Source organism: Thamnophis sirtalis, unplaced genomic scaffold (genome assembly GCF_051295495.1).
Source record: "Thamnophis sirtalis isolate CommonGarterSnake01/CBP01778 unplaced genomic scaffold, rThaSir2_p1.2 scaffold_5, whole genome shotgun sequence".
NCBI lineage: Eukaryota > Metazoa > Chordata > Lepidosauria > Squamata > Natricidae > Thamnophis > Thamnophis sirtalis.
In genome coordinates, this window is record NW_028261385.1 from 20,654,112 (window position 1) to 20,670,991 (window position 16,880).

The 16,880-nt window shown below is 39.6% G+C and overlaps 1 protein-coding gene across 4 annotated transcripts in view; it reads right to left on the reverse strand.

The window, feature by feature from the left end:
• PRLR (prolactin receptor) overlaps positions 1-16,880 on the reverse strand; it is a 110,022-nt gene that overhangs the window by 7,375 nt on the left and 85,767 nt on the right. For all 4 annotated transcript variants that reach the window (XM_087715407.1, XM_087715406.1, XM_087715405.1 and 1 more), the window contains 8 exons: positions 15,529-15,698; positions 14,595-14,752; positions 9,819-9,960; positions 8,735-8,864; positions 8,229-8,398; positions 3,760-3,926; positions 2,414-2,555; positions 923-1,022 (listed from right to left, as the gene is read on the reverse strand). In XM_087715407.1, the coding sequence (XP_087571533.1) occupies positions 923-1,022; positions 2,414-2,555; positions 3,760-3,926; positions 8,229-8,398; positions 8,735-8,864; positions 9,819-9,960; positions 14,595-14,752; positions 15,529-15,698 (1,179 nt within the window). The remainder of the gene's footprint in view (positions 1-922; positions 1,023-2,413; positions 2,556-3,759; positions 3,927-8,228; positions 8,399-8,734; positions 8,865-9,818; positions 9,961-14,594; positions 14,753-15,528; positions 15,699-16,880) is intronic.

Genomic DNA, 16,880 nt, shown 5'->3' on the forward strand with positions numbered 1-16,880 from the left:
TGGATGTCTTTAAGGAAGATCTAGGTTGGCACTGGCATTCTTAAAGACACATCTCAGAGTTGCGGTGTAGGATTTTGATGCCCAAACCTGACAGTGAGTTTGTGCTTTGGGACAAAGGAGTTGACTCTACGAAACATTAAGTCATCATTTGTTTAGCCATGAATTACCGAATCAACACAATTAATTGGATTTGCACAACATGCTAAGCAGAGGTGATATTCAGCAGGTTCTGACCAGTTCTGGAGAACAGGTAGTGAAAATTTTCAGTAGTTTGGAGAACTGATAAATACCACTTCGGACTGGCCCCGCCCCATCTATTCTCTGTTCCTGAGTCCCAGCTGATAGGGAGGAAATGGGGATTTTGCCATATCCTTCCCCTACCACGCCCACCATTCCATGCCCACTATGCCATGCCATGCCCACCAAGCCATGCCCACAGAACCAGTAGTAAAAATTGTTTGAATCCCACTAATATGCTAAGTCATAAACTGACATTTACAAGTCACAATATGGCAACTGCAAATCAAATCAATCATATCTTTATTCACCCCAATCTCAAATGCTGATAGTTTGGAAAGTATTTTTTAAGCTAGTGGTTCTCAACCTTTTCTTCACCATGGCCCCCCCTTTAAATACTTTTTATGGCCATGAACCATGGTAACAAACTCCCAAGACTTAACTCAACATTTAAATCATAACATATCTGCAAGTCTTCAGGGAGCCCTTGTGATGATATTGTGCCCTCTCCCGAGGTCCACCACCAATTTAAAAGTTGTCAACCACTGCTTTAAGAGAAAACCATGGTTTCAGACAGACAGTAGTCCATTAGAAAGGGACAGCAGCCCTTTCCCTTCATTGCTAATGTAGATTTTATAGGAGGTTTGTTTTTGCATATCTCACAACATCTAAAGTTATAGCTCACTTTGTTTTTTTCAAAGCCAGTATCCAGATCAAGATCAAACAAGCGACAATTGTTAAAAAACCCACAACGATCCAAACAACGACGTCCTTTACGCTGGTATCTGAGAGAGAAAACAAGGTGGTTTAAATTACATGTAGTTGCATAGAACTTCATTATTATTTTTTAACTTAAAGAAAAAAAATTATTTGCAGAGTTTTATTAAATCTCCACACTAAGTTTGTCAAGATAAATTATGGTGCCGAAATGAATCCAGAATATGAAGTTGACTGAACCAAGCAGTGCCAACAAATCTGAAGAACATCACAGCAGCCAACTACAGTGGCCTTGTAGAGGTCAACCTACATTAAAATATGAATGAATGGATGGATGGATGAACCAATGAATTAACGAACGAACTGAACAGTATGTGCAAAATGCTATACAATAATCTTTATTTCGCCTGCTGGCAAAATAAGGCTTAGCATAACGCAATACAGATTAGTGCCCTGCATGGAAAAAGATATACCAAATGTTCAAGATGATTTTAGAAGTGCTAAGGTATAGAAAATATAACTGCAACTGCCAAAACACAAGAAAGCCAAATATCAAAAAAGGAAGCCAGAATGTGCTTCATTAATCATAGAAAGATCTAGGAAGTTATGGAAAGTTCTTGGAAAATGAGAATTCCAGAACCTCTCATTGCTCTCATGAGAAACTTACCATAGTTTTCTGACTATAAGATGCGCCGGTGTATAAGATGCACCAAGATTTTGAAGAGGCAAGTAAGAAAAAAAAGTTTTTGTCCTCCCCGGCCCCCAGGAGCACTCTGCAGTCTTCAGCAGGGCTGGGAGAAGGGAAAAACACCCCCATTTGGGTGAAAAACAGCCCATTTTTCACCAAAACGGGGGCATTTTTCCCTTCCCACAGCCCTGCTGCAGCCTGCAGAGTGCTTCTGGGGGCTCGGGGAAGGCAAAAACACATGTTTTGGTGGAAAATAGCCCGTTTTTCACCCATTTTCACACAAATTGGATACGAGGGCGGGCTTCAGGAGGCCAAAATTTGCTGTATTTGGTATATAAGATGCACCAACATTTCCACGCTTTTTTAGGGGGGGGGGTAAAGGTGCATCTTATACTCCGAAAAATATGTATATACAGGTCAGGAAGTCACAATACAGACTGAACATGGTTAAACAGACTGGCTCCAGGTTGGCAAAAGAGTGAGACAAGGTTGTTATTTATTCAACTTATTTGCTGAAGAGAGGAAGAAAAGAAACCCAAGAAAGCCATCCATTCCTGTCCTGATATGCCCTCTGAACAAAAAACAAGAATGGCACCCTACCCATGGCATGATAGAGAATGACACTTCTTATGCCAATAGAGTTTTCTGCCAGCTCAAGAAGTGGAAGATTGCATTTAATTTTGCTAAGGAGAAAGCCTTAAGGTAAACTGAACTTGTTCTTGCCTTCATAAGCCTAATGCCAACAGAAGGCCAGTCAAAGGTTTGTCTCACCTTTTTGGAGTTTGATATAACTTTTAGGGCTCCAGTCACTCCAGATACCATGATCTGATCTGCATCGAACCTGGGCAATGTATCTTTTTCCTGGATTCACACTGAACATCTTATAAGACGTCCTTTGCCCAACAAATATTTTCTGGGAATATAAGAATATACATGAAAACATAGAAAAAGCTTTTTTTGTTAAAAATCAGCCTTTTTTGAATGAGCACAATGGGGACAGGCAACTTGGCTGTTAAAGGAAGTGGTCACTAAGTGAAACCACAACACTATTACTTCAGCTTTCCTTCACTTTACAGCCCTGCAAAAGTTGTAAATGCGCGGTCAAAAAGTTATTTTTTCATCAGTGGTGTGATTTACCACCTTGAATGGTAGTTAAACAAGGCAGTTGCTACATGTGGTCTATATCTGTATATTTTAGTTATTCTGACAAGCAAAATTAATGGGGAAGTTAGCGGGAGGCTGCAAACAGCGACCCTGTGACTCTGCACTTAATAATGGTATGGGGTCTGCTTAATGATGGCCACTGGAAGTGTCAAAATATCTGTCGCTAAACTGTATGGCCATGTGATGTTGTGCTTTAATTCTTAGCTACAGGAATTCTGGCCCCAATTAGTACTGTTTGTTTGTTTGTTTATTAAATTTGTTTCCTGCCCATCTCGCTACAATTAAGTAAGGACTATCTATATTTTGTGAATGAGACTAGAGAAGTGTACAGTAAAAATATCCATACACATGCATCAGTGTGTACTATTTTAGGATATACTATGAACTGCAGCAAAAGCTTTATTTACATTACATATAAGGTAAAACTAAAAGTTCCCCTCGCACATATGTGCTAGTCGTTCCCGACTCTAGGGGGCGGCACTCATCTCCGTTTCAAAGCCGAAGAGCCAGCACTGTCCGAAGATGTCTCTGTGGTCATGTGGCCGGCATGACTAAATGCTGAAGGCACATGGAATGCTGTTACCCACCAAAGATGGTCCCTATTTTTCTACTTGCCTTTTTACATGCATTGGCAGAAGCTGGGACAAGTAAAGGGAGCTCACTCCGTTATGTGGCACTAAGGATTCAAACCACCAAACTGCTGACCTTCTGATCAACAAGTTCAGTGCCTTAGCCACTGAGCTACCACATCCCTTTTACATTACAGATAAAACATATTAATAAACAAGGAAGTATTTTTAAGTGTTTGCTCAGTCCTAAAGGCACCATTTTTACGGTGTATTATTCAATAATAGCATAAAGTATGGCAATTATTATTTGTGATATTGACTAGGGGTTTTTTTGTGACCTAAAAACATGCAGAACATTTGGCCACCAAGAATTAAAACACTTACTTCCCATTCTTGTCCTTCTTCAGGCTTTATATGTAATTCATACTCCAGAGTTAGCCAACCCGATTTGACATCACCCAGAGAAGGTGGATTCCACGTCAATAACATATATTCTCCATATACTTTTTTCTCAAATTCTAGGGAAAGATTTTCTGGAGGATCTGGCTGAACTGAAAAAAAAAAAAGAAGGATCAGGGATTTACAATGTAAGGATGAACAGGGAGGCATCCCTCAAACACTAAGAACCAGGCTTACAATATAATACAATACAATAGCAGAGTTGGAAGGGACCTTGGAGGTCTTCTAGTCCAACCCCCTGCCTAGGCAGGAAACCCTATACCGTTTCAGACAAATGGCTATTCAACATCTTCTTAAAGACTTCCAGTGTTGGGGCATTCACAACTTCTGGAGGTAAGTTGTTCCACTGATTAATTGTTCTAACTGTCAGGAAATTTCTCCTCAGTTCTAAGTTGCTTCTCTCCTTGATTAGTTTCCACCCATTGCTTCTTGTTCTACCCTCAGGTGCCTTGGAGAATAGTTTGACTCCCTCTTCTTTGTGGCAATCCCTGAGATATTGGAACACTGCTATCATGTCTCCCCTAATCCTTCTTTCTTTTAAACTAGACATACCCAGTTCCTGCAACCATTCTTCATATGTTTTAGTCTCTAGTCCCCTAATCATCTTTGTTGCTCTTCTCTACACTCTTTCTAGAGTCTCCACATCTTTTCTACATTGTGGTGACCAAAACTGAATGAAGTATTCCAAGTGTGGCCTTACCAAGGCATTATAAAGTCGTATTAACACTTCACGTGATTTTGATTCTATCCCTCTGTTTATGCAGCCTAGAACTGTGTTGGCTTTTTTGGCAGCTGCTGAACACTGCTGGCTCATATTTAAATGGTTGTCCACTAGCACTCCAAGATCCCTTTCACAGTTACTACTGTTGAGCAAGGTACCCTCTATACTGTACCTGTGCATTTTGTTTTTGTTGCCTAAATGTATAATCTTACTCTTTTAACCATTGAATTTCATTTTTATTAGATAGTGCCCAATGTTCAAGTTTGTCAAGATCCTTCTGTATCTTAAGCCTATCTTCTGGAGTGTTGGCTATTCCTGCCAGTTTGGTGTCATTGGCAAATTTGATGAGTTCCCCATTTATTCCCTCATCCAAATCATTGATGAAGATGTTGAATAGTACTGGGCCCAAAACAGAGCCTTGGGATACCCCACTGCATACTTCCCTCCATGAAGATGCAGTTCCATTGAGGACTACACGTTGAGTGCAGTTGGTCAGCCAGTTACAAATCCATCTGGTGGTGAAGCTGTCTAACCCACATTCTTCTACTTTATCTAGTAGTAGGTTATGGTCTACCTTATCAAATGCCTTACTGAAGTCCAAGTAAACTATATCGACAGCATTCCTCTGGTCCACTAATTTTGTCACATTATCAAAGAATGCAATAAGAATAGTCTGCCATGATCTGTTTTTGACGAACCCATATTGGCTTTTGGCTATTACTTTGTTTGCTTCTAGGTGTTTGCTAATTCGTTGCTTGATTATCTTTTCCAGAATCTTTCCTGGTATTGGGTCAGGTTGATAGGTGTGTAGTTTCCTGGATCTGTTTTTCCCCCCTTTTTTTGAAGATGGGAACCACATCAGCTCTTTTCCAGTCCTCTGGTAGTTCCCCGGTGCTCCAGGATCTCTCAAAGATATAGTTCAGTGGTTCTGAGATCTAGTCTGCCAGTTCCTTCAGAACCCTGGAGTGTAATCCATCCGGTCCTGGTGATTTGAACTCGTCTAGGGTAGACAGGTGCTCACTTACCATTTTCTTTCCTATTTCAACTTGTGTTCCTAATCTGATTTTTGTGGTGCTGTTTTTGATAGATTGGACTGTTTTATCCCTTTGTGTAAAGACAGATGCAAAACATGAGTTAAATAGTTCTGCTTTCTCCCTGTTACTTGTCACCTTCTTACCACTTTCTCCCAGCAATGGGCCAATTGTTTCCTTAACTTTTTTCTTGTTTTTAACATGTTGGAAGAAGCTTTTTTTGTTATTTTTTACTTTTGTGGCAAGACTTTCTTCATTGTGAGCCTTAGCTTTCCTCACTTCATCTTTACATGCTCGGGCTATTTGCTGATATTCTGCCTTAGTTATGTCCCCCCCCCCCCTTTCCACTTTTTATACTTATGTTTTTTGTCTTTCAATTTGTCAGAGAGTTCTTTATGCAGCCATGCTGGTTTCTTTTGGGAGCTGTTATTTTTCTTCATCATTGGTGGTGTGCTAGACTGGGCTTTTGTAATCTCATTTTTCAAAATTTCTCAAGCTTCTTGAGTTGTTTTCCCCTTGAAGATTCTCATTCATGGAATTTTTCCCAAGCTCTCTCTAAGTTTATTGAAATTAGCTCTCTTAAAATCCAAGACTCTAGTTTCACTTTCTTCTACTACTTGTGTTTGCATAATGTTGAATTCCAATATTGCATGGTCACTTGCCCCCAGGGTTCCTGTGGCTTCAACACCTTCTATCATTTCCTCTCTGTTAGTGAGAATTAAGTCCAATATGGCTGATCCCCTTGTTTCCTTCTCTACTTTTTGGGAAACAAAGTTGTCTGCTAGGTTTGTTAGTTAGCTTCCTTCTCTTCTATCCTGTTGTGATGGAACATAGAGATAGACCTTTCTGGCTACTTGAATATTAAGATGTTAATCAAAAAGAGATGCTTCTTATTGTCCTATTGTCTCCTTTCTCTCTTCCTCTAGACTGGGGAAAGAAATCTCCTACAGATGATTCCCTGCTTTCATTTAAACAATCAGCAGAGGTAAGAAGATGACAGCATCCATCAAGAGGCAGCAAAAGGAACTGTCTTCTGATCACTTCGTCTTTCCCCAAGTGAGGGATTTCACTTTTTGTCATTTTTTTTGTTGCTGATGGAACTCAGTTCCAGCTTGTGAACAATGGGTTCCCCAGCAGGAAGAAGTGAGAAGCTAAAGAAATGGCAACAATCCACTGATGAGCCAGGATGATGTGGTTGGTTGCAAATCCAGGCTTTCTTTTACACAGAGAATCTACTCCCTGAATAACCAGTCTGGATGTTGTCTTTTTTTTTAGTTTTTAATTTAAAAAAAACTTTTTTTAATGAAAATTTCAAATCAATGCGTGAACAGTGTGGTACCTGGGTACCATATATTCCAATCCAAATGAAACTAATCAGATTAAACATAATTATTACATTCAATCAATTTATATATTTCTAATGACAATACACATTTATATTAGGTTGCAATCAGAGGTGTGTTGCTGCCGGTTTGGGTGAACCTGTAGTAGCGGCAGCAGGAGGCTCCGCCTGGATGCTTCTGCACATGTGCAGTAGCATCATGAATGCAGGGGAGCCCGCCTGAACCAGTAGTAAAAAAATTAGCAATCCACCTCTGGTTGCAATCTATCATTATTCAATTATTCCACATTTTCTCATTATTACTTTCATTTTATAAGATAAAAATGTATACATTAATATTCCTCTTATTTCTATCCCTTATTCTAGCTTTTAATCGTATCACTCTTTATTGAGAAACTTTTTCTTTCTTTCTTTCTAACTTCTAATCATGTCACCTGCCTAAAAAAAAGAGAGAGAAAGAAGAGAGAGAGAAAAGGTTGGGGGGGGGAGCAACTCAAAACAACAACAGAAAAGCGGAATCATCCACATCATCTTTTGCCCGCTTCATACTTTAATTGCTATGCTTTAAAAGAAAGAGAGGAAAAAGGAAAAGTGAATCAAAACAACAATAAACAATAAAATCAGCTAGTCATCGTCTCTCACCCACTTCAATACTTTAATTGCTATGCTTTTTTTTTACTTGCCTCCCAAATTCCTCTCTTAAATCTCTGTCTATGTCTATTTCTTAGATGTCCAATCTAAGTATTCCTCCCACCTCTACACTCTTCCACTGCTTAATTTTTAAAATTTCTATCCAGGCCCCTGCCTCCATTTCAAACATATCTTCCAACTTAATATGTTTTCCCCCTGGTTTAATCCATTCAGCTGTCTGGATGTTGTCTTAACCTCATTTAATGTCTACGGACATTCTTCATCACGGTAGTCCCAAGGATGCTTTTTCAAAAGGCAACTGGTCTTTGTTTTTTTCTTGAAGACGTTTTGCTTCTCATTCAAGAAGAGAAGAAGCTTCTTGGATGAGAAGTGAAACGTCTTCAAGGAAAAATGAAGAAAGTCCAGTTGCTTTTTGAAAAAGCACCTTTGGGACAACTGTGACGGAGAATGTCCATAGACATTAAATGCGGTTAAGACAACATCCAGACATCACTTATTTTAATCTGTTAGGTGCTTAACAAAGCTACCATTGGCCGACTGCCATTTATAAATGGCAGGCAATATGGCACCCAATAAGACATGGGTGAATTCTCAGGATCTTTTGAACATTCTGCTATCTTTCCTGTTCCGAAGAATTTGTACCGCATACCTATATTAGCTACGTCCACGTAATAAGGGTCTGCCACACTACTCCCCATCTCATTCATTGCCTTTAGAGTAAAATTATATGTCGTCCAAAGCGATGTGTGCTTTTTATCAAAGTAACAGGAGTTGGAACCCGCTGTTGTGTAGTCCGGGCATTCAAAATATTTTTTATCTCTGAAAAATGCAAGTAGGAAAAAAAGGGAAACACGTCAATAAGTTGTCCTATGGGAAAGATAAGAGCCAACTTATGTAGAGATACAAAATTATATAACAATCCATTTAGAGCAGGGGTGGAGAATGATGGCCCTTTTATGACTTGTGGACTTCAACTCCCAGAATTCCTGAGTCAGCTATGCTATGCTGGCTCAGGAATTCTGGGAGTTGAAGTCCACAAGTCATAAAGGCACCATGGTTCCCCACCTCTGGGGAATTCTGGGAGTTGAAGTCCACAAGTCATAAAGGCATCATGGCTCCCCACCTCTGATTGAAAAGACGATTTATAACTTTTACCTTTCTCTGTTATAGAGCAGCGTATAGTTTTTTGGGAGACTTCCCTCAGAGCTTGCCTTCCACCAACAAGTAAAGGTTTCTTTCTCGGGAGAGCGACATCCTATAAAGACTGGCTTCCCCGGAGGCTGGTCTGTAAGGAAAGGACCCTTGTATTTAGTACACTGTGCCTCATTTAGGCAGCCTACAACTATTTGTTGAGCGATTGTTACGACACCATTGAAAAAAGTGGCTTATGACCAACTCTCACACTTTGTTACAGACTGTTACAACATTCTCACAATAATGTGATCAAAATTTGGGCCTTCAGCAAGTGGTAGGTATGTATGAAGGCTGTGGATCCCAGGGTTGAGTGGTCACCATTTGCGAACTTCCCAGCCAGCTCCCAACAAGCAAAATCTGTCACGCTGGGGCTCAGGACTCCAAACAACACCCCGGAGTTTGAGGGAGCTGGTAGAGTTTTTAAAGAAGATTTAGGTTAATCTCAGAGTTTCAAGTAACACCCCTAACGAAAGACATCTCCGAGGCTTGAATTTCCTCAAAGTTCTATTTTAGTACAGATGTCATATTGGCACATCTGGGAAAACTCGAATCGAAGGTTTCCAGGTTTCCCCCCCCCTCAAGTGAAAGTTCGTCCCTGCCCAGCATCCATCACATGATCCAATCAGGCACCATCCAAAACTGGAGATGCTTCCCAGTCACACCATCGCGGCTGCAGGGCAAGGTGGCCTTGACTCTCTGAGAAAAGAATGTTATTTAGACTATATATCTCCCATACTCCATATAATACCCCCTCCCATTTTCCCACAGCAGAAATGTGTCAGGCCTGAAGGCCCAATGTAAAAGATGGCTTTCAAGCCTGACAAAATCAATGGGCGAAGCCAGATTTACTTAAACAACATGTGATTTAACAAGAGCAATGATTGTCTTAACAACTTTAATAAAACCAGGTTTTATTAAATATACTTGCATGCAATGCAGAAGTCTATCCTTAAATATTACTTCGGTGAATTTTCAGCTCTACGTTTTTGTCAAATACCAAGCTTTTGATTTTCCATGGCAGAAAAATTTCAAGAGACTGACTCACCACGATGGAAGTGGATGTATCGTTCTGGGCTCCAGAGACTCCTTTCACCACGATCTGTTATACACCGAACCTGAGCAGTGTATTTCATTCCTGGATGCAACTGAGATATTTTATACTGCAACTGCTGTCCCACAAAGTAATTCTGCAGAGGGGTAAAGATAATGGAAACTGTGAAAAATGTGGCATGTCCAAGTTTTAAAAAGTTGTGACCCAAATCATATGAGTACCTCAAGAATATATGGGTAATTTGAACCTGTATTATCTAGTCTAGGTTGACCTTGAAATGGATTGGATTATAAATCTGATCAACTTATTCTAACATGGCCAATAACCTTATTAGTGTGTACAGTTTTATGGGGGGAAAAAACAACAGTGGGAAGAGATCATCTATAGCTTTAAATATTCTTATCTTTTAGATCTGATTAAACAAATTCTTACAAATACACATATGAAACATTTCCAGATATAAAATATTTCCAGATATTTCCAGCACTTTCCTAAGAAAATGGGCTCATAACAAGAATCATATAATCAGTTACAGGTTTGTTTAGGTTTGATGCCAACAAAGACACAGACTCACTTGGAATCATTCCCACCCACTCATATCATAAATAAATACTCAAGATAAAACCTTTCCAGTACAGTCATAGTTAAAATATATACTTTTATGGCTGTAACAGTCATGGTTAATATACATAAACACACACACACACACTCTTACATACACACATATATACATACCGTGTTTTCATGAAAATAAGACAGGGTCTTATTTTCTTTTGACCCTCGTAATAAGCAGTTGGCCTTATTTTCAGGGAGGTCTTATTATTTTTGATACGTGTGTGTGTGTGTGTGTGTGTATACACACACACAATATGACTGTTACTGACATACGTACATAAACATCGTTTGTGTGTAAGTATGTCAGTAACAGTCATAGTTAAAATATATCTTTAACAAAATCAATTAAAATAAAGATTATAAAATTACCCAGCAATGCAAGCCAGTACAACAATTTAACCCTGAAATGGAAACAGACCTTAAAACTGGGCTCAAGAATAAAGAGGCAAGCAATGCAACTAAGCAGAAGTCATGAGTGCCACATTTGGAAACCTAGCTACAGTGGGCCATCTTCTTTCTTGCAAAGACGATGTTAGAATAGAATAGAATAGAATAGAATAGAATAACAGAGTTGGAAGGGACCTTGGAGGTCTTCTAGTCAAACCCCCTGCCTACAGAGGAAACCCTATTCCGTTTCAGACAAATGGCTATCCAACATCTTCTTAAAGACTTCTAGTATTGGGGCATTCACAACTTCTGGAGGTAAGTTGTTCCACTGATTAATTGTTCTAACTGTCAGGAAATTTCTCCTCAGTTCTAAATTGCTTCTCTCCTTCATTGGTTTCCACCCATTGCTTCTTGTTCTACCCTCAGGTGCCTTGGAGAATAGTTTGACTCCCTCTTCTTTGTGGCAACCCCTGAGATATTGGAACACTTCTATCATGTCTCTTTAACAGAAAGAAACTTCTTCTTTCTATTAAACTAGACATACCCAGTTCCTGCAACCATTCTTCATATGTTTTAGCCTCCAGTCCCCTAATCATCATTGTTGCTCTTTTCTGCACTCTTTCTATTTTTCTATGTTGGGGGCGGAAAACCCTGAGGTTGGTGTGGCAAGAGTTGGTAAATCCCAATGATTCTCTGCCTAACTGAGCTGCTCTGACTGATGAAGCTGTTCGGATGAGCAGGGAAACGTCTCAAACCAACACAAATTTTTTTACTCCAGGTGCCGTGATTCAACTTTCAGACACTCTTGCAAAGACATTTCTGTGCTGGGTTAGGCAGGAGAAAAGCCAACACTGACTGTTTTCTGACAACCATCCAATATTATTTCTGGGATAAATCATTGCATCTGTCTCATAGCTCACGCTGAATAATTCTTCTTCTTCTTTTTTTTTGGGTCCTTGTTCAAGAAAAATGTTTCTCAATTTAATGCGCCTTCTGGTATTTTATTTGGAGAGACGTCTGTTTACTTGGGATTCTCAGAAACATTGTTCATCTGCTTATTTGTCGTCGAATGGGCTGATAATGTTAGGTGCTCACCAAGCAGGTAGATTCTACCCTTATATTGATTACTGCCTCTTGGAAATTTATAAAGAGAAGAATTGGAATTTTCTAACGCTATCTATTGCTATTTTTGATGAAGGGTGGGAGAAGTGATTGTGAGAGATTGCAGTCCTAGAACTGCATGTAGCCTTTTGTTAACCTTATATAGCCTTTAGTAGAATATAATATATTATAATATAATACAATATAATATAATTATAGTATAGTATAGTATAGTATAGTATAGTATAGTATAGTATAGTATAGTATAGTATAATATAATAATAGAATAGAATAGAATAATATAATATAATATAGTATAGTATAGCATAATATAATATAATAATAGAAGAGAAGAGAAGAGAATGGAATGCAATAGAATAGAAGAGAAATATGGAATGGAACAGAATGGAACAGAACAGAATAGAAATATGGAATGGAATGGAATAAAATAGAATTCTTTATTGGCCAATTGTGATTGGACACACAAGGAATTTGTCTTCGGTGCATCTGCTCTCAGTGTACATAAAGAAAAATAAAATAGAATACATTCATCAAGAATCATAAGTTATAACACTTAGTGATAGTCATAGGTTACTAATAAGCAATCAAATCATACTAGGAAACAAATACAATAATATAAATTGTAAAAATACAAGCAACATGGTCATAAGTGGGATGAGACAGGTAGTAGGAAGGATAAGAAAGATAACAGTAATACAGTCTTAGTAAATAATTTGACAGTGTTGTGGGAATTAGTTGTTTAGCAGAGTGATGGCATTTGGGAAAAATCTAACTTCAATAGCCTCCAGCAACAGATCATTTCATAAGCCAAAGACCACCATATTCTACTGAACTTTACCAATAAATATTAGAAGAGAATATCTGTAGCTCTGTGTTGAACAGTGGACTCTGAGCTTGGTTGTTCATTTGCAGACATTTCATTACCACATTGGGTAATACCCTCAGTGCTAAAAGAGAGTGGGATTTCCTCTCTGTCTATATTCAATAGCTTGCCCTGGCAAAGGTGATGCTGACAATTTGCTTTCTCCTTGATAGTTCCTTGATTAGGCTTCGGATAAGAAAAATACTGGACACAGTACCGGACAATATTGTGCTCTATTCAGAGGTGGATTTTTACCGGTCCACACCGGTTCGGATGAACCAGTAGTGGTAATTTGGCCTGGGTCTCAGAACGGCAGTGACCCTGGTTGGCCATGCCCCTGAACTGGTTCCCCAGTCTCCGTTGCCATTGCCGGCATGGAAGCACGCACGAAGCGAACCGGCACCGGTGCCGGTATGAACCTACCCCTGGCTCTATTCCCGAGCTCTCCAGCTGCATCATGGTCTGGAAATGAATGAAATCCATTTTTCACTAGGAAGAGTTAAGCCATCCTAAAGACCAATTAATTCTCAGATGTCAGCGATGGAGATCAGTTCCTGGAAAGATGTCTGACAGCAAGCCAGGTGACTTGTCCACCTAGCCCACTGGTGTCAAACTCGATTTCATTGAGGGCCCATCAGGGCTGTGTATGACCCATCCGAGGGCTGGGGTGGGCATAGCTGGGGTGGGCATGGCCAGATTGATATCATTCGTGTCATGGGCACCTGTGGTGGCCTTAGCACTCTACCAGCAAAAAACGGTTCCACCACAAAACCGCGTTCGACTAAAGCGCGCTCGACGAAACCGCGTAGCTGACATCATCACAGCGTGACGAAAAAAGCACGCTGCGAACGCTAAAGCTAAAATTAACCCCTAAACCTAACCCCTTAAACCTAATCCTAAACCTAACCCTAAACCTAACCCTTCACCTAACCCTTCACCTAACCCTAAACCTAACGCTAAACCTAACGCTAACCCTTAACCTAACCCTAAACCTAACCCTAACGCTTAACCTAACCCTAACCCTTAACCTAACCCTAAACCTAACCCTAAACCTAACCCTAAACCTAACCCTTACCTTAACGTGAATCGGCTTGCTTTCAAAGCGCTATTTAAAGCGCCCTTTTTTCTCCGCGGTCACTGTTGTCGCCCTGCTGATGACGTCAGCGACGCGGTTTAATCGGGCGCGCTTTAGTGGAGCGCGGTTTTGTCATGCCACGCAAGAAACAGGCTCCCGAGCTCCATTTTCAGCTGTGATAGCTTCCTACAACCCTCTGCCAGTGAAAAGTGACCTCTCAAGGGCCACCTGCGGCCTGCTCGAGCTCCATTTTCAATGGCAGAGGCACCGTGGGCTGGCCCGTCATTGTCTTCAGGACAGCACCGTTGGCCAGATCTAAGCACCCCATTGGTCAGGATCTGGCCCCCAGACCTTGAGTTGGACAACCCTTACCTAGCCAATATTGCCGGTCTATTGACTAGTGGGCTAGTCAGTTTCAGGTGAGGCACTCTGTTCCCTGATTCCATTACCTTAAGAAGCTGGTCTCTGAGTCTTCGGCATGCCAATTATGTATTCTGCCCTGCAGCCCAGTCCTTCCTACCTACCTGAATTTTTCTTATATACAGGTGTTTGAATGTCAAGGCATGTAAAGAGTCAAACATTACTGTGGTTTAAGCACACTCTCTGAGTTGAGGAAATTTATTTATTTATCAAATTTATGATGACAGCTGCCCTTTCTTTTTCTTTTTTCTTTGCTAACATCACTAGGAAAGCTATGCAACTTTCTTACCTCCCATTCTTTTCCTTCTGCAGACTTCAGTCGCAATTCATAATTACATCGTGCTGAATCATTCACCCGTAGGGAAGGTGACCATTTTGTCCACACATACATTATTCCATTTATCCTTTTGATTTCCAAAGAGAGATTCGTGGGAGGGTTTGGCTTAACTAGGCAAAAGAAAATTCAGGTGTGAGTATTTTTACTGCTCTTGCCAAGAATTCCTCCTTTTACATTTCTGCATGTCAGCCTTTTTCCATGTCTGGGAATTGAGTCCTATCTGGAAGGTACCACAGTCATGGTACCATGGTGGTATGACTGTGGTCATACCACCATGGTGGCGCAGTGGTTAGAGTGCAGTACTGCAGGCTACTTCTGCTGATCACTGGCTGCCAGCAATTTGACAGATCAAATCTCACCAGGCTTAAGGTTGACTCAGCCTTCCATCCTTCCAAGGTCGATAAAATGAGGACCCAGATTATTGGGGGCAATAGGCTGACTCTGTAAACCGCTTAGAGAGAGCTGTAAAAGCACTATGAAGTGGTATATAAGTCTAAGTGCTATTGCTATCAGGCTCCAATAGTTCCAAAACAAAATATGCCAGGTGCATAATGAGAAAGACTAGTAGTTTACCTAAGCCAGTATTATCCATCTTTCCAGCATTTCATCTTAAGAATCTGGATACCTGACAACTCTTTTAACTAAGATATCAAGAATCGAATCTGGGTCTTAAAGCCCAGGAAACTTTCATATGTGTCATAGATCTTGTGACTGAGATAATCTCAGTCCGCTATTATTTTTCTTCTTGATTTTCAACAGAACTGATGACGTACTGCTAGCCTCTTCTGCCTACATTGAGATTAGCTTTGAGAAGACCTGCCATCTTCTCTCTTTCTAATTTTGGAACAAAATAAAAGCTTGAGTTTCACTTGGCTTCTGCTCTTACCCATTTCTTTTACGTCCACATAATGGGGGTCAGATAAATTACTTCCTGCGTCATTGGTAGCTTTTACACTGATGTTGTATGATTGCCACAGCCTGGTGATTCTTTGATTAAAGTAACAGGAATTGGGCCCAGCAGATAAGTAATCTGGACATTCATGGATCTCTTCTTCACTGAAATATAAGCATATAACACAGAAATGTTTATATTTATCATATATATTAATCTAAACACGTGTATTAATAGTAGAATTATATGGATTGAAGAACTGGCACGAATATGATTAGAAACACCCTCAATGTATAAATGATCGTGATTGATACTATAACTGTATAAGGAGATATTGAATAATGGAAGAATGAAGGATGGAACTTATGAAGGTGGAAAATACATATTTGAATATTATAGCGAAATGAAAGGGGGAGAGTTAAAATAGGGGTAGAAAATAGTGGGGGAAAATAATAACTATATATTAATATGTTAAGATATACAAAAGGACAGAAAGATGGTTTAGAAATGAAGGGTGATAATAAAAGGCATGTATAAATAATATGAAATAACGGAAATGACATGTAATATTTAGGAATAATAAGACTATGTTTATGTGTACTGAAATGTATGTTACCCAGTTACCATACCATTCACACATTGATATGTGTAAAGAATATAAAAAATTAAAATTTGGTTGAAAAACAAAAGAAATGTTTATATTTGTCAAAAATAAATAAGTATATCCTTAAATTACTTAAAAGCAGTATAACATTAACATTACTGTTGTAAGCACACAACATGGTATCAAACTTAGCGGATATCCTTAGGAATGAATTAAGATAAGAGCTCAGCTGGTCACCTAAATACCATTCAAACATAGTAAATCAACAAATCTGGTAGTTTCCAGATCTGTTGGGAAACTAACTGGAAATTCCAAGAACAACAATCTTAACATATAAAGAGGGACCAGGCCTATAGTTTTTGCAACTTCATTTACCACAGTTCATTTAGTAACTCTTCGAAATTACGGGAAAAAGTAATTTATGACCATGTTTCACACTTATATGACCATTGCAGCATTCCCACAGTCAGGTGAACAAATTCAGATGCTTGGTAACTGATTCATATTTATGACGGTTGCATCGTCCTGGGGTCATGCAACCCCCTTTTACGACCTTCTGACGAGTCAACCCATTGGGAAATCCATATTCACTTAACAACTGTGTTACTAAGTTAGCAACTACAATGATTCACTTAACACCCGTGGCAAGAAAAATCATAAAATAGGGCAAAATTCACAACAACTGTCTCATTTGGCAACACAAATTTGGGCTCAGTTGTGGTCGTAAGTTGAAGACTATATG